The 25,479-nt window shown below is 37.2% G+C and overlaps 1 protein-coding gene across 2 annotated transcripts; it reads right to left on the minus strand.

Annotated features, from left to right (window-relative positions):
• Positions 1 to 25,376, minus strand: LOC134679890 (proton-coupled amino acid transporter-like protein pathetic). Of its 2 annotated transcripts, none has more exons than XM_063538817.1 (7): positions 24,717 to 25,376; positions 22,540 to 22,717; positions 8,336 to 8,693; positions 6,367 to 6,542; positions 5,596 to 5,768; positions 1,478 to 1,743; positions 1 to 1,351 (listed from the first exon to the last, which is right to left on the minus strand). In XM_063538817.1, the coding sequence occupies exons 1-6, from the start codon at positions 24,982 to 24,984 to the stop codon at positions 1,511 to 1,513; spliced, it is 1,386 nt and encodes a 461-aa protein (XP_063394887.1). In that variant the 5' UTR covers positions 24,985 to 25,376; the 3' UTR covers positions 1 to 1,351; positions 1,478 to 1,510. The 2 variants fall into 2 exon arrangements, with proteins under 2 accessions (XP_063394887.1, XP_063394896.1); XM_063538826.1 differs by having other exon boundaries at positions 1 to 1,354.
• Between the last annotated feature and the right edge of the window lie 103 nt (positions 25,377 to 25,479).

Genomic DNA, 25,479 nt, shown 5'->3' on the forward strand with positions numbered 1-25,479 from the left:
ATTAGGACACTTTTCTGATGTAAAGGCCCTTAAGGATAGGATTCCACCTGTCCAATTTCTTTGTCCAATGTGTATTTGCGTCTCACATTTTGCTTAGTGCGAAAGACGCAATGCAAATTGGACCCTAAAATTGGACAGGTGAAATACCACCCTTATGCACATGAACCATAAGAACCCTTCTCTAATGGAAAGCCACATATGAGCGTTAGAAGTACAAAAGTGACGCTGCTGTTAGCGCCAACTGAGTAAAGTCTCTTTTTTCTGAGAACGACACATTTAATAATTACTCTAATAACATCTCATAATTTGAATTTAAAATACAATAATACTTTTTTATCAATAAGTCACGATTCTTTTAAAAATAATTCATTTAACAGCTATATAATAATATAAAAAGGAAAATCAGATCTAAAATCTTGCTACATACAATTATTGTCATGATCGGGAAAATAAATAAATGTTTATCAAAATCTTTGGTTATCCAAATCGTCAGTGGACTTGTAGGCCTACCGCCAACGTCGAAACATCGAGAATCGTTATCTGTCTCTCTCTCACTCTTGTATATTAGAGCAACAGAGAAGCAGATAAGGTTTTTGACGTTGGCAATGGGCCCTTTGGTAAGGAGACCATAGATCAGGGTATTCACTCAGGCAAGCTTGAAACATATAGTTTAATAGGACAGTTTTCAAAGGTTTAGGTCAAACCTATTGAATGCCACGTCATGCGAATTAAAAAAAAAACTATCCTCCTAAGGCCCAAGGTCCTACCTATAGTACTTAATCATTTCCATGAAATTTAAACCATATTAAAATAGGAATAGAGTTGCAAAATTGTTTTATTTCGTTCAATTTTCAAACAAAACAAAATCAACTCTATTGCCTGCATTATAGGTTCAAAATTCAGTGGCATTAGGAGGCTATAGTAAGCTTACCATCCACTTCATGTTTATTATTATTTGGTAGAACTCCTTTTAAATTCCGCCTTGTCGTTTTGTGTCAAAGTTGTTAGTTCAATTAGACGCGGCAACACGTTAAGCTGCTTGTGAAGCTTGTAATTGTACTAATCGTGAAATGACGTCATAATATTTACTTGGGTCATTTGAAGACCTCGACAATTTACTTCAAGAGCCATTAGAACAAAATGATGCTCAAAATAAATTCCTTGACCGTACAAGCTTTTAGGACGGCTACCGCGAAGATCGGAATTCGAATAAGGTCTTATCTCTATCGCATTTAAAACATAATTCGAGTGACAGGATACAGATAGGCAATATTCGAATTTCTATGTTTAGGTACATTAGCCCCTCTGATCTAGATACTCATTTCACGTCTTTGACACAAAAAGCTTTAACCTCCTAAAACCCTGCGTACAAATTTTTGTACATATTCCTCAATCTATTATGAACTTTAACTATGTAAATAACGGTTCCAAATTCAAAATCAAAACAACTGCTTCTGGGTCTCAGGAGGTTAAATACATTCCATCAAACTTAGCTTTCCATCCAACCGCCTCAATGCAAAATATTGCTCACACTGGCATACGTGCCAAACACGAACCCGGTCAACCCGAACAATATCAGCAGGAGGTCTTTGTACAGCATCCAGTTGTGGTTGCCGAGGTTGTCGGGCCAGAAGGTCATGATCTCGATGATGGGCGGGAAGATGAGCGCTAGGGCTGAGCTGCTGATGGCGCCCACCAGGGAAATGATGCCGCTTAGGTTCGGGATTAATGCGGCGGCGGCGACTGTAAAAAAGGAAAATAAAATATAAATGTAAAGTCAGCGACGGAATACACACATATATACTCGAGCGAACCTCTCATATAAAGATGTAGTGAATAATCCTTTAAAATCGTATTTTCATGGAAACGGACGAACGTGTTATGCTATTTCAGTCAGTCTCAGAACAAAAAGTACTGAGGTTGATTAAGTAGAATGACAAATATGTACGAACGTTTCCGAGGAACACTACATCTGTAGATCTTTGACAAAAGATAAAATCTGAGTAGCTCTCGGCACAATTCCCGTTTTTGACCTCTAGTCAGATTTCTAATTATTCTAATTTATTGTCGTCAGCACGCAATGATTTCGCTCCCATCCTAAAGTCTATTTTTTTATTCGGTAGACTAAAATGATATTTCATAATATGAAATGTTATTTTATGTTCATACTATGAAATGTTATAGTCTATCGAATAAAAAAAAATTAAGAAAATAGACTTTAGTATGTCGATACGCAATCATTGTGCGCTCGCGGCGAACTCGTTGCGCACTCGCGACATACACGTTGCGCGCTCGCGGCGAACTCGCTTCGCTTTCAACACGCTCGTAAATCGCTAGTGTGATAGGGCCCTTAACCGGTATAGAGATAAAAAAACTGGTCAAGTGCGAGTCGGACTCGCGTTTCAAGGGTTCCGTACATCACACAATTTTCATCATTTTTTTTTTGTACGTGAAACGTGACGTGAGTGAAACGTCTTGTAAAACCCTAATGGGTTAATCAAAAACCAGATGTAACATTAAGTTTTCTGGCGTGCTGGCTTATATCTCTACATCTCTGAAGATTAAATGCCGAACAATAGTACAAGTGTCCAAGTGCGAAGACTGAAGACTCGGAGCGTCCGACGGGTCGCGCTTCCTACAACTTCCGAAAGTGTTTTAAAAGCTAAGGCCAAAGAGAGATAATACCTACAGGGTGGCCAAAAAATAAGTGTATTCCCGAAGCCAGGGAGGTTTTGGGATTATACTGGGCAACTTTTAGTATGGGACCAACCCCGAAATCGCGAAAAAAACGCAACGGGAATACACTTAGTTTATTTTTTAGCCACCCTGTATACCTAGTGCTTTTTAAAACACCTAACAATAGTAAACTAATCAATCAGTACAGTCAGCAGCAGAAGTTGCTAAGCGGGCGAGTGGTTTAAAATGATCTGGACGCGACTTTATAGTTAAGACAATAAGAGTATGTTAAAGTAATTTTGAAAACCTAGCCCGATTAGCAACTTCTGCCGTTGACTGTACTACAAGTACCATTGCGGCTGTGTGCCAGATACAGCCTAGCCGCATTTTTTTGTCTTCAGTCCGAATCACCCTTGAAGCTAAAGGCACGCCTCTTTGGGACGCTTCGAGCTTTCGGCCTTATGTGGATATCGGCCTAGGGCCTTCGCAATAGCTGTCTACATCACGTTTCACTTAAACCATTGCGGCTGTCTCCCTAAAAAACGTTAACCGCGTTTTTGTTCTTAAATCCGACTCACGCTTGACTCTAGATTTCTAATAGGTTTTCCTGTCATCTTTAGGTAAAGGACTATTTTGTGTATTTTTTTCAGAATTTTAGACCTAGTAGTTTCGGAGATAGAGGGGGGGGGAATGGTCATTTTTTGTTTATTTTCTTGAATAACTTCTAAACTTTTTATCGTAAATTTATAAGAAAAATATATTTGAGATTCTCACAATGAGTTCTTTCGTTTGATATGTAACACGATATAGTTTTCAAAACTTTGTTTTTTAATTTTATCGTTTACCCCCCAAAAGTAGCCCCTATGTTTAAAATTCATTTGTTGACGTTACATATCCGTCTTTGGGTCACAGACTTACATATGTGTACCAAATTTCAACTTAATTGGTCCGGTAGTTTCGGAGCAAATTGGCTGTGACAGACGGACAGACGGACAGACAGACGCACGAGTGATCCTATAAGGGTTCCGTTTTTTCCTTTTGAGGTACGGAACCCTAAAAAACGTAGGTAAGTAGGAACAAAAAGGAACCGCTATTCTTTTATAATTTTATTTTATTTGCCAGTAGAAATACACAAATTGCGACTATCTACTCTACCTCTTACAGGTCAAATAAATCCCTGATATATTATTCATAAATACATTATTTACATGCACTTTCTAATGTTCCAAAGTTTGCTGTATGCTAACAAGTATAAATACATCACCAAAAAGCAAACAAAACTAAATGGCTAATATTATTTGACACTTACATTCATCAAAAATGTTCACTGAGTGGTGTCAACCATAATAAGTAATTTTTTGTAATTTGTTATTATTGTAAACATAAACATCAATTTCATTAATAATCTAATAAACTATTATAACCGTTGCTATGCTTGCTGAGTCTCAGGTACATTACAACGGACTTACCTAATTTATAATATATACCTTAAATCATATCAGTAAAGTTCTAAATTGCTTGCATACATCTTCAAGAGTGCATTACTCTTAATGTATTTGTTTGCAACGCACGGTGGTCGAAATCTTCCACTCGGTAATCGGCAATTGAACTTTATGTATTGATACTCTAATGATTTATTTTATCAAGCAAATATAACGAAATTTACAATTTGCTCCTGTCGCATCCAGTGTAAGAAGCGTAATTTTAAATACAAAGTACAAATAAAATTCACCTATAGTTCGATTTTTTAGCATTAGAAATAAGGTAAACAATCTTGATGTGTCTTTTAACTGAGAAACACATTTTAAAAATAAGTTACGGCAAATATGTAACAAATATGAATCTAATACGATCATTTATATTCTTCTGCTTTCATAAGTAATAGTTTTTGATTTTTAAAAAGCGTTTTTCAATTAAAAGACATGTCAAGATCGCTTACCTTCTTGCAAGTTCTTTCTAATTCTAAAAAAAACGAACTATAGGTACTCTAATCGGAGAGTCGAGGATACGTGGCATATTCTTTAGCGATGAAATTTGAATTTTGTCAATAATTAATTAATTAGGTATAGACTGAGGAGAAAAGACAAAATTCTTAGAAAACCTCACTGAAATCGGTTCATCCGTGTTAACTTATAACACCCATCAGACCCATCTAACTTAATTTTGGTTTAAGCCCCCGTCTTACAAAAATTCTTCAAAGCTCAATCGCGTTTGGCAAGAGTTATGCCATCGAAGAAACAATAATCTCACGATTCTCAAATATACAACATACATTACATATTTACAAAGTGAGATGGTCTGTTATTGGTCATTTGTATAGAAATTTTATCGTGCTAATGCTTTCTTCGATCTTTGACCGCAAAACCGGCCAATACTGACCGATCCAGACCCGATCCAGACGGTTTGTCAATAAATATTGATAAGCAGTATTTTCCGCTAGTACCTATTAATTATTCGCCAGTCAATTAACGTGTCCCGTTGCAAATTGACAGGATTCTTCAATAAATCGCATTTAATAAGACACAAGCTTATCTCGTTTTGTATACGGAGTAACGATATGCTCGTGCTCGCGGCCCCCATTTGAAAAAAAAACCTAACCAAATCAGAGGTTAGGCGTTGGCAAAACTTTGAAGAAAGTAGCTAGTTGCAGTTGAAATCACGTCATAATTACTAATGCAATAAATTTTCATTAAATTGCCAATTTAGATATTGCCAAATTACATTCTCAATTTTTTTTTGGTAATTTTTGAAGTCTGCTTTAATTCCCCCTTTGGCTTTGTTGACCGAGCTATGCGAAGGTCCCCGTTACTAAGTCGCGACTTGACGAAGGGGCATGCCATGGGCACGTTGAACTATCGGTCCTTATTAATAAGGTTAACAAATTGCCGGTTAAGATGATAAACCATACTAAGTACTTACATGTGATAGTGATCAATACGAGTCTCGTGACGGATTCGCCGTGTTTGAGTGCATTTTCGGACGTCAGTCGCGACTTGACGGCGGGCCACACGATGCCCATGGGCACGTAGAACTGCAGTCCGTACGAAAGAAATATGGACGCCGCCATCACTGCGCGGACGCTTTGTGCTAGACTGGAAAAGAAAATGGGATAATTTAAATAACGGCAGCACAGAAAGTGTTTTGCATTCTTCACAGATAAAACATCCTCCAGACTGAGCATAGTCACGCTACCCCCTCTGCCACGCATACGGTAATTTACTCCATGTTCGAGTCGAAAGTGTTTTTGTGTGACGTCCGTGTCTTTGAACGGACCGATCACGGCACGGGACTTCGCTCACCTCGTCCCGCGCACCCCCGCATTTTTGTCATCATCGGTTGCATGAAATAATGACTCGGTCTAGAGTATTCCTAGTCTACGGCATTCTGTGGCCAATGATGTCAACTTAATCTTAACCTTAACTGCCAGGGTTAAATACATCAAGAGATTATTTTGATAAGAAATATTTTTGGTTTACCTTATTTTATACAAAGTTATATGCCGTCGCGGTGTCGATGGAATATGGACCTTATTCAACTGAGATAAACTTACAAGTCGTTGGACAGATTGAGCGTGATACTGCCAAGCACGTGATCTCCATACTTCAGATACACGAAGTAGCCGCGGTGTATAGAGCAGCCACTTAAATATGTTGATGCAATATATACCTTATTTCAATGAGATAAACTTACAAGTCATTTGGCAAGTTGAGCGTGATGCTGCCAAGCACATGTTCTCCGTACTTCAGATACCCGAAGAAGCCGATAGCAGTGTATAGAGCAGCAACTATCACCATGCCGGTGTTGAGGACTCCGTTCCAACCGCCGAAGTCTTCGGGTGTCTTCATGTTGTTCTCGAGCGGTAGAACCTGGGAAAATGGGTTGGCATTTGTGTACATTTGTTTCAACAATGTTCTGCTGATCAATTGAACTAATTAGGACCTAATGGCGTTATTCATAAATGTGTGTCAAGTCGCGTTATATTAACATACAGCGTACAACCTACACCGGTGACGGTAAAACCTTATTATTTTAATTACATATTCTTTAAATGTTGTAGAACTCCAAAAATAATTAATAGAAATTCTACAGGGGTGACACTTGAATGCTTTCTGCGCGGACGAAATTACGGACGGGAGCTAGTATAGTTAGACAATTTATATATTTCGACTCGCAACATATATGGCAATGGTATAAAAACAAAAAAGAAAAGCACAAACTAAAAGCATGCAAATTTAATTACTAAAAATATTACATAATGAAGCCATGTGCCGTGGCAGAGAAAAGGCGCCGGCTTAGCTTGGCGCCAAGCGGCAAGCCACATCGCTGGTATTCTGCCAGTAGGTATACAAATTATATTATCAATAAAGTAACACAGTGTCACATATTTTACTTTATTCTGATAAAGATACTCATTGAGTTTATCTGCGTTAGCTCTAATTGAAATTTAATGATAAAAATCAACTTTGACCCGTAGAATAACTAAAATGATATTAATGTCGCCTTCTGTACTAGTCTCGTCTGCAGTTGAAACTAGATTAAATTGTTTTTAACTTAAATATAACGTAGATAATAATAAAAAGTTAATTACAAGACATAATAACTATCAGAGTGTCAATGCTCTCTTAGAGTAACAAAGGCTGTTTAATAACACTCGTCATAGATATTTACTAACTTTTTGTAATGTTTTTTTTTTTTTTGTATTCATAAAATATTGAAACCAGGCAGTTTTAAGATAAGAAGAAAAAATGTAGGAGATCGAAAAAAACTGGAACACAAATAATTTTTCCGAAAATGTGACCTTAGAAGCTACAGATACTTCTTGCTGCTTGGTTTTATTACATTATTATAATGTTAAACCTATTTATAAGTTTATGACACAAAACAAACCCTACGGTATGCAGACGTGAGCAAGAAAAACGGGTTACTAGCTTACAACGAACAGGTCCTAAACGAACATAACTTTGAAATCATTAGACGCATTTCGAGAATAAATAATAAATAAATAGGATATTAAAGCCATCACCTAAACTTGAACTAGCATCTGGATACCGGCCTAATCACGCGAACGACATATCAGCCGTGAGGTTTTTGTTTTTATTTAACTTGTTTCGCCTTGGTCTACTAGATTCGTATACAAGGCCACTACAAATACAGCTAACCGCGTTCAGCGTAGTTTCTTTGTTACGCAGTTGAATAATTCAATGTTATTCAATACCCCGGTTCGCTTTACTGTGGGCGGAAGGATGCGCCTTTGGTGGGGTGCCATTGATGGGGCGTTCAGAAAGCCTGTTGGGCTGTTTTAAAAGAGGGGTGAGCGTTAGACTGACCGACTTTCTAGGGTAAGGTACACATATTTTTATTAAGAGGGTACACTGCAGGTACAGTATAACTAAATACATACTTTTAATGCGCTATAACTATAATGCAAGATATAATAGCTCGGCCGATTTTTCAGTACATGGTTTTATTTTATATTTGGAAAAAAAACAAGCCTCAGTGAGCGGCCGTACGGCGGGGCGTGCAGGGCGCCAAACTTCAATTGTTTAAGTACCTACAGTCTGCACTGATGCTGCTCTCTGTATTTGTTTAAAAAATGGACACCGCGCCGCACACCCCTCTCGAGCGTACATTTAATGTTCACACTTAGACAGATACTCACCACACCAATCCCCTCAAAAGCATAAATAGCGGTCCCGAAATACAGCGGCAGCTGATGCCAGCTCGCGAAAGGTTTCACCGAATTCGTCTTCGGCAAGTCTTGCAATATGTAGTAGAACGTAATCATCAACCCCCAAGCGGTCATTATGCTCGCTATCAGCGACACTGGGGTCAAATACTTCAGGTTTTTCACCATGGCGAGGGCTACTATAGGTAGGAAGAGTAGAACTAAATAGCTGTGAACGCTCAAGTTGATGTGGAAGAATCGGAATGTGTCTTGTAAGTTGGTGGCGACGAATAGGAAGTAGACGCAGCAGAACCCGAGTTGAGTTATGACGAGGAACACGTTGATCACGTTTCTGGAACAATTGAGGTGTTATTTGGATGGTGATATGCGAATTGTACTTTTTTTTTTAGTTGTCCTGCTATTTTTCGATTAAATTTTCGGTATCGTCTTGGGTCGTCCCATTCGTTTTTCGTCAAGTTCTTAAATTAGTCCTATTCTGCTTTCGTCACTCATTCTACATTGAAAGCCACCGACGATTGTAACGAATGTAGAATCAGTGACGAAAGCAGACTAATTAAAGAACTTGACGAAAAACGAATGGGACGACCCAAGACGATACCAAATTTTCTATTACTTCTTTTTACCGAAAGTGCTTTTCTGATTGGCAAAATAGTATCTTTTGTTTGACTAAGACACAGTTATATGACTTATCACAGTTTAAGATATAGTTAACATAGAGAATATCTTAGGACCTGCACTTTTTATCGAGCCCCTTATAGGGCCGCCTTACGAACACACATTGCGAAACAATTAGGGTTCCTTTTCTTGTATTAAGATTCATTTCATACTCGTATACTATATTTCATTCGATCCATTCCATTTAATGAAATTTGAAGCTTTATATGCGGATTAAGTCTTTAAGAAGGTTAAAAAAGTTCAATTTAGCTTATGTAAACCGCTGTAGTACCAATTTTTCTCTAAATAACGTGACGCATTAAAGTATCAGTTTAATATCTGCAGTAGGTAATAGATAAAACATGCCCATACTATAACGCAATTAATATACATGTGCCGGTCGGAATTAGAGCTGTTACCATTGACGTAACCATTATAGTCACCATAATGGTTACGTCATGATTGCATCGAGTAATAGAGTCTGCAAGGTCGAGGGGGGAAACACCCTCATTACTTCACAGTGTAAACTTAAACCAGTAGCTCAACTGCCTTAGTATACAACGATTAGGCGCACAAAGTGGTACTTCGCGCCGATTTCTTCAGAAACTAGATGGTTGATTGTCACACAAATGCGATGGAAATATAGGCTCTATTTTATTTGGAAACTTCGAACCACCTACGACATACAACAGTTGCATAATCACTTAACCGCCCACACTTATGGCGCAACTCAGAATTCAGCCAGATTCAGACCAACTAACAGACCTGCTCAGTATTGATTATGCTTTAGATTAGAGGTCGTGTTGACGGCAAATGTTAGTGTGCTACTCTGCAGCGGCGCCACCATAATGAATACCAATGAATTATATGGTGACATGATGTACCTAAAAGGTACATCATGTACATATAATGTTTATGGCCGTACCTGTGATAGGAAACGAAATAATCGGCATTGAAAGTGGCGCCGCTGGGGAGCATACTCCCCAGCGGCGCCACACAGTACTCATAGATAGAAATGATATTAGCTATTTTTTTCTTATGTAAATTGATGTACTAATGCTGTTTATTACGTACCTATTGAAAAAAAGAATTATTTTGCATTGATTAGTGATTTTATTTACATTTTAATTCCGCATTCCGCCTAAACGGTATGAGTTGTAAGAGAGGCGCGCGGGTGAGCGAGATGGAGATAGAAATTCTTCCCGCGGGACCGCGCTCCCGCGGCCCGCTCCTGTTTTCAGTAATAAATACTTTTGTTTTTGCTTTCGTTATGTTTCTGTGTCTGTACTTCTGTATCAAAAGGAAAATTAAATATATTAAGTTCGTTGTATTTTTTATGATTAAAAGTATATCATTAATAGTAAGTTATCAAATTGCACAACGGAACTTAATCGCGTATTTAAGTTCGCGGCTAGAAGATGTTGATGTCAACTTGAGCCAGTCTTCTCCGAGACCACGGGGACAACGCCGTCCTCGAAACGTCGGAGGTAAATCTTAAAACTTAAATACGCGATTAAGTCCCGTTGTGCAGTTTGATAATGTTTAATAATCGTGAAAGTTTAAATCAGTAATAGTAAGTTATTTGTTTTACAAGGGGGCAAAGTTGAAAAAGTTCAGAAAACATACATGACTCAGAAAAAAATATCTGTGATCAAGTGCTCATCACACAAACCTTCTAAAGTAGAATCCTGAGCGTGATGAGGGATTCAAGTGTTAACGCCCAAGACGAAATAATTTTGATACCGTGTGACCCATACTGCTTTTCACATCAACTATGAGGAAACTAAAGATTCTTAGTGTTGACACAATCTGATGCTTAAACAGATTATTTAAGCGAATAATGTAAAAATTGTGTGCTAGAACAGAAAACTGTTACTTTGATTCCTCCTTGTAGGGAGGAAAAGTGCCAGTTTGACCATCCTAACAGGGAAGAAAAAGCTCTTTTCCGAATAGAATAAAACATTTTTCATCACACAAACCCGAGAAAATATGAACTGTAAGATATCATACAAAATCAAATCCAAATGAATGTTATTAAATATTTTCAGCATCACACCATCTTGAAACAGGCTTACTTTGCACAAAAACGGCTAGCAATATTGCACTTAATAATTGCTATCAGTTATTCACATGTGAGGCAAAGTAATCAAATGCAAATATTGAATTGTTTTCTTTTTTTTGCTGGTAGAATTGACTTTTAAATGATTTTTTGGGATGATAAATACTTAATAAGATTAATTTGAATTTGATTTGGTTTGATTTTGTTTTTATTTTTTTGGAATCATTCGCTTGCTCGGGTACCAATATTAGCACGCGAGGTTAAACAACAACTTTGCCCCCTAGTAAAACAAATAACTATTTTTCTTTTTACAGACCATAGAAGGTAGCATCCTATAGAAGTGGTGTGCGCGTTCCTCCGTGAGGGACAAAACATACGCAATGCGACAATATTAAAAACACGTTTTAACATTCCTGACAATATACCAAAAACAATCTACGTAATTCGGTCGGGTTATTTGTTGCCCACCATAACCCATACTGAATTTATGGTGGGGAACAAACAAAAAGTGAGACTGTGACAAGGACAAGCAATAGTACCGCTTTCTCTGCTACTCCTACTGAAAGTTCTATAAGTGTATCTCGTTCAGTCATTAGGCGCCTCCCCCGTTTCATCTCTATATTATTGTACCTCTATATTACAGACACATAAACATAACGAAAGCCAACACAAAAATATAAATAAGTTCAAAAATTAAAACCAGACTACTGAAAATCACAATGAAACAACATAGAATTCTCATTTGAAACTATCATACAGAAAATGTAAAATTCACCACACCAGCTCAGAAAGGCTTAAGTACTTTGCACTTCAAAAACTGATAGCAAAGTTGCATTTTATTCACATGTGAGGCAAGGTAATCAACTGTACATTTTGAGTTGATTTCTTATGTTTTCTGGAAGAATTGACTCTTAAATGATGATTTTAGATGATAAATATCTAATAACATTCATTTGGATTTGATTTCGTTTAATATTTGCTACGGGTAAGGGTTGGTGTGGTGAAAAATTTTGTGTTTCCACTCGGGGGCAAATTTTGTTTAACCCTCGTGCTTTGAAACCCTCGCAACGCTCAAGATTCCATTTTCCGAACCACTCGCTACGCTCGTGGTTAAATTTTGGGATCTTACGCTATCTCGGGTATCGATATTAGCACGAGCGGTTAAACAATAACTTTGCCCCCTTGTAAAACAAATAACTCAAATAACTTACTATTAATTATATACTTTTAATCATAAAAAATACAACGAACTTAATATATTTAATTTTCCTTTTGATACAGAAGTACAGACACAGAAACATAACGAAAGCAAAAACAAAAGTATTTATTACTGAAAACAGGAGCGGGCCGCGGGAGCGCGGTCCCGCGGGAAGAATTTCTATCTCCATCTCGCTCACCCGCGCGCCTCTCTTACAACTCATACCGTTTAGGCGGAATGCGGAATTAAAATGTAAATAAAATCACTAATCAATGCAAAATAATTCTTTTTTTCAATAGGTACGTAATAAACAGCATTAGTACATCAATTTACATAAGAAAAAAATTGCTAATATCATTTCTATCTATGAGTACTGTGTGGCGCCGCTGGGGAGTATGCTCCCCAGCGGCGCCACTTTCAATGCCGATTATTTCGTTTCCTATCACAGGTACGGCCATAAACATTATATGTACATGATGTACCTTTTAGGTACATCATTTCACCATATAATTCATTGGTATTCATTATGGTGGCGCCGCTGCAGAGTAGCACACAAATGTTAGCCTACTCATGATTCAATTTTAGAACAAATACATACATATAGTTCACAAAAATTTAAAACTACCGTATATGCAATTTATTAAATGGTTATATTTTGCTTCACTCCGTAACCGATTTTTCCTCCATAATAGATACGATTGGGTCGATTTGGACCTTAAATTTTATTGCAGGCCAACCATAACTCGAGTTCAATTCTAAAATTAAGTGCCTATAAGGGCCTGCAGTACTGCTTCCATAAGCATACTGTGTTCCTCTCTGTATACAGGGGGCGTATTGTGTGTCGGGGGTAAAGGACGAACGTGACTGAAACATATTAAATTCTTAACAAGTACTTTGACGTCCGCGATGCACGCCCGAAGCGTGGGATGGTGGAAAATTCACTTTGTCATTCATAGCACATTGTGGAATGTTAAACAATTATTTTGGAGACTTAGCAATTTGCTTAGCTCCCGTTTTAATATAGCTTATTGTGAGTTACGAAGCGTTATCCTAAAATATACAAACAATGTAAGAATTGTAATAAAGTAGGTATATCTACATTATTACAATAAAAAAAAACATGTTAGATTTGTTATTTTAATGGTAAAAAAATGCAAAAAGAAAACGGTCACCCATCCAAGTACTGACCACGCCCGACGTTGCTTAACTTTGGTCAAAAATCACGTTTGCTGTATGGGAGCCCCACTTAAATCTTTATTTTATTCTGTTTTTAGTATTTGTTGTTATAGCGGCAACAGAAATACATCATCTGTGAAAATTTCAACTGTCTAGCTATCACGGTTCGTGAGATACAGCCTGGTGACAGACAGACGGACAGACGGACGGACGGACGGACGGACAGACGGACAGCGAAGTCTTAGTAATAGGGTCCCGTTTTAACCTTTGGGTACGGAACCCTAAAAACGAATACCTACGTACTTACAGAGTATACTTTCTTACAGCATCAGGTGATAATGATAATTATGATTATGCTACTCAAACGAGACAAAAATTAGACTTACAATGTAGAGATCCTTCTCACATATGGTTCATTGTAAGTACCATCACGCTCCGCGATTGTTATGCCATTTAGGGTCCTAGCTAAATTGGTAGTTCAATACTTGCGCTATGGAATGTCCAATTTAGCTAGAACCTTAAATGGCTCAACAATCTCCACATGATCTTCATAGACCTGGAGAAAGCGTTTGACCACATACCACGAGACCTGATCTGGGAAGCACTAAGACAACAACGAGTGCCAGAGTGCTATGTGAACCTAATCCAGGATATGTACACAGCGGTCACCACACAGGTGCTAAGTCCAGCTGGTATCAGTGAAAGGTTCGAACTGGAGGCCGGAGTGCATCAAGGCTCTACTCTCAGCCCTCTGCTTTTTAATACATCTTATAAGAAAATGCCAAAAGTCACTACCCTGGAATATTTTATACGCAGACGATGTTGTTTTAATGTCGGATGATGTGGACATTTAGGGTCCTAACTAAATTGGTAGTCCAATACTTGCGCTATGGAATGTCCAATTTAGATAGAACCTTAAATGGCTCAACAATCACGGAGCGTGACTGTACCACGCGAAGTATACATAGATCCTTAATTTTAAGACGTTAGAATGGTAGGAAAAGTAAGGATTCAGACAAATTAAACGCGTTTTAAATTTTAGAATCTGCGCACGCGACCAAATCTCTTGATATTATTATAATTATCCAATGTTTATTCATTAAACCTTCCATTAGAGCTTCCGCTTGGCATTTGAACTCGACGCTCGCCCCAGATAGCTTGGAATCTTTTATAATGGGTGTAACGATAGTGCCCTAGTACCCGATATTGTAATTGTAAACAGATTGCTTTTATCAGTTTGGTGTACATTTCGCTTAAATGGTTAGGGAGCAGACACGTTGACACCAATTTTAATATTTAATGATTATGAATGCTCTTGTCAAAAGACAGAGAGAAACGATTAAAATATGAACAAAGTTGTTGATTTCCCGTTACTTCCCTACTCATAAGCCCACGAGTTACACGGCCGGTTTTTTGGGAAACTAAAAGAGCTACAATCATCTGGGCTACTAGAACCGTACGAACATGCCTAAATTGTGAGATAGTTTTCACGCATGTGAGGGCTGAGCGGCTACCGCGAAAACCGAAATTCGCAAATTGCGGGGATCTTTCTCTTTTACTCCAACGAAGGCGTAATTAGAGTGAAAGAGAAAAATCCCCGCAATTTGCGAACTTCGATTATCGCGGTTATAGCCCTGTACCGGGCCTGTACGGCTAAGTTTCTAAAGTTGCGAAATTTTTACACGGAATAATTTCGGTAACTTCTCAATCAATCTCTTCTTTTTCTCAAATCTTATAATTTTGTATTAAGAACAATTTTTTTTCATATCCAAAATGTACTTAATCTCTCTTTATTTCTTGTAAATTGATTCTATACATGTAGGTTTGCGTGTTCGTACGACGACGTAGATACGCATAGGGTTAAGCTGTGGTACCTAGGTATGCTTCACAGTTAACATAGCACTACGGAGTAAATAGTAGTGTAGTGTTATTATAGGCATTATAGCATTCACGATCTACTGTCCTAGGTCACCTTAGATTCAATCGAGATGGCATTTCGCTTGCCTGCCTTATCTCTCCATCTCTCTAGCTCACTACCTACTATTATCAGGATTTGACCTACTGCCGTATTCGAACTTCAAGATATTCACAAGAGACGACACGTGTTAGATCCATTCTAAATAAGTTATAGTTTAGATATCAACTAGTTCTCTTTTGCAGCGCAATTCGGGCAACCAATGTCACTTTTACGTTAGATAGAGTAAGATATCTTATTATATTTAGATGTGAATTGGATCTCTAAGTCATATCCTGTGGAAATCGTTCAAGAGTATCTCCAGAATCGCGCAAATGTCAAATTTGACAGGTTAGATCTTAAACTTATCGTTATCGTATCTTGGTGATGTCTAAAAGATATCTAATAGATGTCTATTTCAAAATCCGAATCGGGGCCCCTACCTGGCAACAATGTTGTCATCTCCTACAATGTCATTAGGTCAGCATTAGGCACACCGTACAATAATTAAATTTGACAATCATTGTGTAAATTAGCACAGTAGATTAGTTTGTCACTATTTGTTCACTGTCTACAACATATTTAAATGGAAAAGTTAAGCAGATCACGACCTGTTCACGTGGAAAATTTCATAACGCACTGTTATATTAACTGATACGTGTCTGGAAGTTTGTTATCAGTTGTTCTATGCCTATAGCTATAAACTGAATTCAAAAATGCCTGTAGTTATACATATCACATGTATTTTAGCCCAAATGATATCGGACAGCGCCCCCGTAAAGAACTTTTCTGACTTGATATGGACGAAACTGGCTCAAATGCTTTTGTTACTATCAATAAACTTTAAGTCGGTCATTGCTACGCGATCTTTTGAGCCACTTAGATAAGACAGCAAACTAATCGAGATAGATCTAGAGACAGGAAACCAGGAAACATTCCGCACATTAATACCGATCCAATGAACTAACTAACCACAATAGTAGCGCTCCGATATTCCGCAGCAGCGCTCAACCAATAGGTAATGGATTGTCAAGTCACTCAAGTCCAATTAGACATTTACAAAGTGCACGACAAAATAGGTATAAAACGGGTCTCTATTATTTCCCAAATAGTTTTAAGTCACAATGTATTGTTTGTCCGAATTTTCGTTAGTCATAATTGGTTTTGCCATATTGCATTGCCATAAAACAAACCTAACCTAACCTATCTATAGAATAACCTTAGGAAAATCCTGAAAAGTTAACGGTTTCAGTTTTATGACTAACGATGATATGACAAACAATACATTATGACTTAAAACTTTATGGGAAACAAAGGGACCCCGTATAAAACACTAAGACCTGAGTTACATTTAACAGTTTGTTGCGATTTGCTTTTAATCACTTTGCAGTTTGAAAATTTGTTTGCAGTGAAACCACAAACGGTTATTAAATTGCATTCATTTAAGGGATAACAAAATGTGTTAAAAACTAGTTAATACTAGTTATGGTAATTTTTTTTATGGAGATTTTTTAATTGAAGCATTTAGTTAAATGAGAAAATATATTAATCTTGGGGAAATTTTACAAATACAATGAAGTATTTGAACAAATTAAATTATTTTCCAGGAAATATTTTTAATTTGTTTTTAACAAGTAGAAACACTACTATATAAATTATAAACTGAAATAAATGTCATATACTAAGAAAAAGTGACCAAGGCCTCCAGTGCTCCAGTGACTGCCTGTGACTGTGTGTGTGTGCCTGTGTGTGTGTGTGTGTGTGTGTGTGTGTGTGTGTGTGTGTGTGTGTGTGTGTGTGTGTGTGTGTGCCTGTGTGTGTGTGAGTGTGTGCCTGTGCCTGTGTGTGTGAGAAAAAGTGACCAAGGCCTCCAGTGCTCCAGTGACTGGAGGCCTTGGTCACTTTTTCTTAGTATATGACATTTATTTCAGTTTATAATTTTACAAATGTCCGTAGTAGCGCAAGTCAGAATTTAATCGTTAACAAATAGGTACAAGTACAAATAGCAACACTCCTAACTTGACCTAATTACAAAAGGCACCGATGTACAATTAACAGTGTGGGCGATGGTACTACAGCTATCGGAAATCTACGTGGAAGTTTTACAGAAGGGAATAATCAGAGTAGTGTAGTAACCTATTGATAAGAATACATTTAAATTAATCATTTATCTTATACCTATTTAAGTAATGGGTTTAGCTATACTTGATGGTCAAGTAAATCTTGTCAGTAGCAAAAGGCGCGAAATTCAAATTTTATATGGGACGATAACCCTTCGCGCCTACATTTTATAATTTACCGCAATTTTTTACTGACAAGATTTGCTCGATCAACTATAATTAACTAAATTGGGCAGGGTGACCACTCTTTACTGGAACCTAAATTCCCTGACTTTTCCCGGTTTTCCAGGCGTTTTTTCAAGTTTTTCCCTGACCATAATCTTAAATGTAATAAATATAAAATATATAATTAGAATACATTTTTGAGTTTTTGCTGAATTATCTGATAGCAAATTACAATTTATCAATACAATGAATAAATACAAAAACGGAAATAATAAGAAGTAGTATCTGCGGGCCTACCGCGAACCACGTTCGACGTGTTGCCTCTCTGTCGCACTTGTAAATTTGTACGTAAGTGTGATAGGGAGGCAACACTTCAAACGTGGTTCGCGGTAGGCCCTCTGAATAGCTCAGTTGGTAAGAGCGAAAGCATAGTTAGACGGAAGTCGTGGGTTCACATCCTACGTCAGGGCCCAGTTTTATAAAGTTACAAGTTACAGGTTACAAGAGTACAGGCTACAGGCACCTGTAATGCACTGTGAACGGCTACAGGTGTTTTATAAATACACATAAATAATTACAGTTGTAAAGAACCACGGTCAATCTCGATTACATGTGAAATCTACAGGTGTGAAGGACATCACTATTTAAAAAAAAACGTGTGTCATAGATACTCGGTTCTCTACTAAATTATGTGTTTTTGTTTGCTGTAAAATATTGATTACTGGAAAAATGGTCAGAAATGAAGGAAAAATCGAGTGGTTGAGAGCGGCGTTCCATGCCAAGGATATACTTTTTGGGCCGTTTTCAGATTCAGATTAAGTTAGATTTAATGAAATATTTACGTAATAAGTAAATAACATGTAAATAAGTACTCTTTCACATTCTTACATTAAAATGTATCGTTTCGGTAGCGGCTCAAAGATAAATACGGTGTATATCGAAAATTATGAATAGTACACTTTACCATAATGTGAATGCACTATACTTAAATAAAGAGACGAATGCTAATAAATCAACGACAAATATCGGCAATAATCCCTTACCATTTCCTAGTAGATAAAATAAAACGAATCGTCAATAAAATCAATATCAAACATATTGTCACTTTATTTCCTATATTTACTATATATTTCAGATACATTAACAAAAACTGATAAGGTGCATGGAAAAGTATGCATGCCCTAGCACAATCGTTGGCGTTGGTGCTTAACAATAAAGAGTAAAGTTTAAAATCTCTCAGAAAACGAGTCTACAAGTAACTGCTGTTGTGCTGTTACAGGACTCAAGACGTATGTAAGTTTTTGTTACAAGTGTACCAATCTACACTTGTAATTTACAATATTTTTATAAAACGCTTGTTCGATTATGAGTTTAAAACTATAAAACTCCCGTATTTTCGTCTATGGTTGAGCTACAGGCACTTGTACCTGTAACCTGTAAAATTGTAACACAGTACTTTTATAAAACGCAAATTGTAAAAAACGGAGCAAGTGTTGCCAGTAAACGCCTGTAAACTTGTAACTTGTAACTTTATAAAACTGGGCCCAGGTGACGTTTTTGTACTGTTTCATTGTATTTATAAATTGTAATTTGCTATCACAGTTCATACAATTACCCAATAATTAATTAAATTTTTGACCATTTTTGTTAAAAGCTGTAGGGTAACTTGTTGATCAATGAAACAAAAAAAGTTCATACATTCCTATCTCTGGTGTTTTTAAAGGAGGGGAGTGCTGAGACATAGTTTTTTTTATGGGAATAAAATTTTTTTGAAACCTATCGTTTATGGTATTATATGAAGAAGGAGCTTTTAGAGGCGATTCTAAAAATATACTACATCATTTCATTTCAGCCATTTTTAAAAATAAAATTTAAATAAAATTATTTTCAAAACATACCTAGTTTGGGCTCCTCCAGATACGATGTTTTTTTTTGTACTATATACCACTGATACGTGATATCCTCATAGACATATCTAACCCCAAAAAACCAATTTTAAAAATAATTTCATGTATTTTTTTTTTAATTTTTCATTATTACATAGTGACACCAGGTGACACAGTACTACTTCAGTACCTATTTTACGAGACTTATGGAACTGTAATGCAGATACGGTAAATATTAATCATAAAATGATACGTAATATCCGTATATCCAACGGGAAATTCCTCTTTACTGCGCCTTTTCATCAATTGGTGTAGTTTCGTTTAGTTTATCATACAAAACTATACCAGCTGATGAAAAGGGTTAAAGAGGTATTCCCCGTTGGATATATGGATATTACGTATCATTTTATGATTAATATGCACCGTATCTGCAGTACAGTTCCATTAAGTCTCGTAAAATAGGTACTGAAGTAGAACTGTATCACTTAGTTTTTTTTTTTATTAGCCTGTAGGAGTGTCCCACTGCTGGGCAAAGGCCATTTGGTCCTATCCGATGCACACTCCCGCCACTCTTTACAAAATGTGTCAAGGTCGTCCCGCCATCTCCGTTTTGGTCTTCCTCCGCCCCTAGTATTATTGAAAAATTAAAAAAAAATACTTAATGAAATTATTTTCATAATTGCTTTATTAGTGGTATATTGTACAAAACAAATCAGCCATATCGTATCTAGAGAAGCCCAAACTTGGTGTGTTTTGAAAATTATTTTTGTTTTAATTTAAAAAAAATGGCTGAAATGTAATGATGTGGTATATTTTTAGAATCGCCTCAAAAGCTCTTTCATATGATACCACACACGATAGGTTTCTGAAAAAAAAAATTCCCATACAACAAAAAAAAACAATGACTCAGCACTCCCCTCCTAAGGGAAATATTTTTAGGAACTGCGGGTCAATAATTTTGTTTCGACCTTTAGCTTTAGTAAACGGCTAACCTGTACATCGTTTGCGGTTTTTTAAAGGGAACAGGTAGCACATTCACTGCCCCCGACGCAAATGTGCGTCCACCGTCATACAAGTTTGTTCCTAGGCCACGCCCCCTGGCAGTGAATGCGTTAGACTAATTATAGTAGAATATTATAATGTTCGCAGATGGTAAAATTAATATTTTTTTTATTTTTAATTATGTACTTATATTATGTACATACAGAAACAATTTTTATTCCCTGACCTCCATTAAATTTCCCTGACAATTCCCTGACTTTTCCATGACTAGCGAAATTCCCTGACTTTTCCCGGTTTTCCAGAAAGTGGCCACCCTGTTGGGAACCTAGCCAACATGACATTGACAATCGTATACGACAAATACAATTTGCAAAACGAAAAGTAAAAATGTATCGGGATGACAGATATATGTTACGAAAAGTCACATGACTATCCATACATTATTCAAGTTTCGATTGGCGTTTCTATCAAATCTTGTGTAAGCCCCCAGGATATAATTGACCCATCGTATTAGCGTGGGCAGATATGCTTTCGTACAATCGGCGGTCCGGCCGTTCTTCTCTAGTCTCTACATGGGGTCCATATTGGCTCATATACAATTTATTATTCGAATATTTCTAATAATACCGCTTTGAAGTCATAATCATCATTTCTCCGAAAATTGTTTCTCATATATTTTTTTTATACTTTTTTGTACTACTATCTACATTATTCATAACGATACATATTCCGTTTTTTTTAACTCATAATGTTGTCACTGAGAATGTATCTGTACCCATAATGTTATTTTTAAGAATTTCTCGAAGACTAAGGCGGGGAGCATTTGCTCTCGCTACGCTCGCTCACTGTGAGGGTCACAGGATTTCGGTTCTGTGAGGTTCGCAGTTCTAACCTAACCTAACCTAACCCACCTTTCTGGCAGCATTTCGGTTCTGTGAGGGTCGCAGTTCTAACCTAACCTAACCCACCATTCTGGCAGCATTTCGGTTCTGTGAGGGTCGCAGTTCTAACCTAACCTAACCCACCTGTCTGGCAACATTTCGGTTCCATGATGGTCGCTGTTCTAACCTAACCCATCATTCTGGCAGCATTTCGGTTCCGTGAGGGTAGCTGTTCTAACCTAACCTAACCCACCATTCTGGCAACATTTCGGTTCCGTGAGGGTCGCTGTTATAATCTAACCTAACCTAACCCACCATTCTGGCTGCATTTCGGTTCTGTGAGGGTCACAGTTCTAACCTAACCTAACCCACCTTTCTGGCAGCATTTCGATTCTGTGAGGGTCGCAGTTCTAACCTAATCTAACCCACCTTTCTGGCAGCATTTCGGTTCTGTGAGGGTCACAGTTCTAATCTAACCTAACCCACCTTTCTGGCAGCATTTCGGTTCTGTGATGGTCGCAGTTCTAACCTAACCTAACCCACCTTTCTGGCAGGATTTTAACCTGACTTGGCCTAATTTTCTGTTTATTTTTGTCTTTTTTTTTCTTATTTAGAATTTACTATTGCAGATGCATGCTGCTATAAATAAAATCAAATATGTCGAAATCGATATGTCGAGTAATAATATATGCATAAATTTTAGTAATACAGATATTTATGTAGAATGACATTATGAATATAATGAATTCGAAGTTTCAATGCGTATTGTTTAAAATAAAAATGTATAATGATCATTAGGATGTAAAATGATATGCGATACATTTTCGGAGTTTCAATAATCGAATTTGCAATTTTATATGAACTTTGGCGCACCCCTCTACATGTGGTATTTCTTAACCGATTCTCGTATAATTTTCTGAGCACCGTGAGCAGGTTCTTTTGTTGGGTTTAGCTACCTAGTTGACCTTAGCTAGCGAGCCAAGTAACCAGAACAGAGAAGGGCGAACAGCTTATCCGTGCAGTGTGGGCGAGCGACTGGTGCGTAAGACTAGGACGTATGTAGTACATATATGTCAACTTACTTCATTTTCTTAGCGTACGGCCTCAACGGCACCGGGCCGGACGCGAAGGCGTCCTCCACCACCTCGGGGAAGCCGAGCGCCGGCCGCTGGTTCCGGATGCACAGCTCGCGCGAGCACCGCACCAGCATGTGCATGCAATGCGTGCACACCGCGCCCATGAATAGCGTGCCGAATACGCCTGTCAACGGGTTTCTGGTTAGTTTGAACACGATTTACTTAAACTTAAATACTATTACTTAGAGTCAGTTAGCCAATTCGTTCTGCTTTAGATAAAGCTGCCTTTATCTACCGAGGTAAGGAAGGCATTAGCAAAGTAGGTAGTACTTTGTTATTAAAGGAAGAAGAAAAGACGAAAGTTCAATTCAAATAATGCTAAGAATCTATGCACATCGAGTTTTTTTTAACGCGTGTCGACGCGCGTTTGTAACGATACAAACATCGCACGTAAGTCAGACGCGGGTTGTAGAACTTTGCACACCCACATCGATACAGAGCGGCTACCGTGAAAACCGAAAGTCGCAAATTGCGGGGAATTTTCTCTTTTACTCCAATGACGGCGTAATTAAAGTGACAGAGAAAAATCTTCGAACTTCGATTTTCGCGGTTATAGCCCAGACGCGATGCTATCGCACTTCCAATGCTGGCCGAATGCGTTTTAGCAGACTTTCTAAAAAGCTAGAGACTTTTTAGCTAGACAGCCCCGGCAGTCAAAACAACACGCGTTTGTATCCCGACAAACGCAAACTGTTTATTTAGAATGAAAAACGTGTGCGTTCCCAAAACGGGCGTCGACGGCGCGTTAAAAAGACGCGGCTTGCAAGGACCTTAAGGGGGTTCCCCCGACCTTTTGTACGACGCGCCACCCTTAGTGATATTAATATATTTTTGTGCCACCTAATCTGTGTGAAAAGCCTAGGTACCTTTAAATTACAGAAATCTGTTATTTTTCAAAAAAAGAAATTAATTAACTAATTTAATTACACATAATTGTATAAGCCATTAAAAAGAGTAAACAAAAGTTTATAAGAAAAGTTAACAAAAATGTGTATTCAATTTGTCTCCTAGTAATGACAAAAAATAATAATTATACTAACAAAAAACTCCTACTATGGTGAATATAGAACAATGTTAATATATAATTATGAATTAATTTCAATTACATACCTATGCTGGATTTACAATGTAACATGAACTGGGTAAATATTTATATTACGAGAGCATGCTTGCTTATTCATATATTTGTTCACTGATAATGATATTAATGATAAATGGAGAGTAGGTTTAATAACTAACCAGTTCACTGTGACATATAGGTACATAATGTAACATATGATATACACAACTATATGTTACAATGCTAAATTTATTTTATTTATTTATGGTGAATTTGACATTTAAACTAAATCAGTTGTATTACTAGTTTTGTAGATTTGTAAAAATGCTAAAGAAATATATGATTTATACCAGGGGTTCCCAATCTTTTTTAGTCCGTGGTGCACTTGCAAGTTTCTAAATTTTGGCAGTGGCGCACTACCTAGCTAGGCTATTCAAAATAGATAGGTAACATGGTGAGAAGGATTGTCTCACAGCACCCCTCACACAACTACAATCTTAATAGAAAATTATAGTAAAGTCAGAAGAGGTGAATATTGGTGATGTACCTATAAGAGGTCACCTATATTATTGTTTAGTAGCTTTACAGTTAGTTATCTACATGTTTTTATACGCTGTATAATGTAAGAGGTCACCTATATTATCATTTAGTAGCTTTACAGTTAGTTATCTACATGTTTTTATACGCTGTATAATGTAAGAGGTCACCTATATTATTGTTCAGGTAGCTTTACAGTTAGTTATCTGACATGTTTTTATATGCTGTATAATGTAAAGGTTGTAAACCAATACAGTACAGTAGGCCAAGAAAGTGGTCTACCATTTTTCGACTCTATCTTCTGATTGATAGAGTCGAAAAATGGTAGACCACTTTCTTGGCCGACTGTACATGTTCCTTATTTAGATAAGGTATAACAAAACTGCAACCCAAAATACAACAACAAAAAACTATACCTAATTCTTGTTTATGAGGAGACCTGTGATAATTTAATAATGATGTAAATGTCTATGAAGTGGCTAAATTTATACGACTTTCTAGTTCATAGCACTAAAAAGAAACTTACCAAACAATAACCCCGCATTTTTGAAGGCATCAGGCATAGCCAGGATCCCTGTGCCAATATTCCCTTTCAGCAAATGTATCATCGTGTCCAAGTTGGAGGTGGGGTGCTCCAGGTGTCGCTCCGAGGCCGGGCAGTAGTCCGCCTTCGGTTTCTCATCTTTGATCGGTAATATTGCATCACTGGACAACTCCACGGCTTCCCTCTGCACCTCTGCATGCTCTATAGCAATACAGGGCCCCGTGAGAAGTGGTTGTTTTTCATCACTCATTATAATTAAGTTTCGAAACTTTTTAATATCTAAATTCCATTAGAATATTTTGCGCGATCGCTGCGATGTTATTTTCACGGCATGAAGAACCTTTAAACAATCGATTTGATGACTGAATTTGCATACACTTAATCGAGTTTGAATACTTAGTGCAGTTATTATCCGCGCGATTTATATAAATTAATTAACATTTAATCATCCGTACAAATCGGAGGACGAGCGTGCGTATTATGACGAAAACCGATAACGTCATTCCGTCTTGACTTCTCTCGTCACAGTCAATAAAATGCTAGTAGAATGCTTGAAGAATCGTTGATAAGATAATTGGTTATCACCAAATAAAATTGATTTGTAAGCGCCCATTCCTCATTACAATAATACAATTACATTACTCTCATTAGCGACCAAATCGAAGTTAAATCAAATTCGACAGGATCAAAATTTTTTGTATATTTATACTTCTGTCAAATTTTATCTTGCATCCCTTTTAAGCGC

Source organism: Cydia fagiglandana, chromosome 1 (genome assembly GCF_963556715.1).
Source record: "Cydia fagiglandana chromosome 1, ilCydFagi1.1, whole genome shotgun sequence".
Lineage (NCBI taxonomy): Eukaryota > Metazoa > Arthropoda > Insecta > Lepidoptera > Tortricidae > Cydia > Cydia fagiglandana.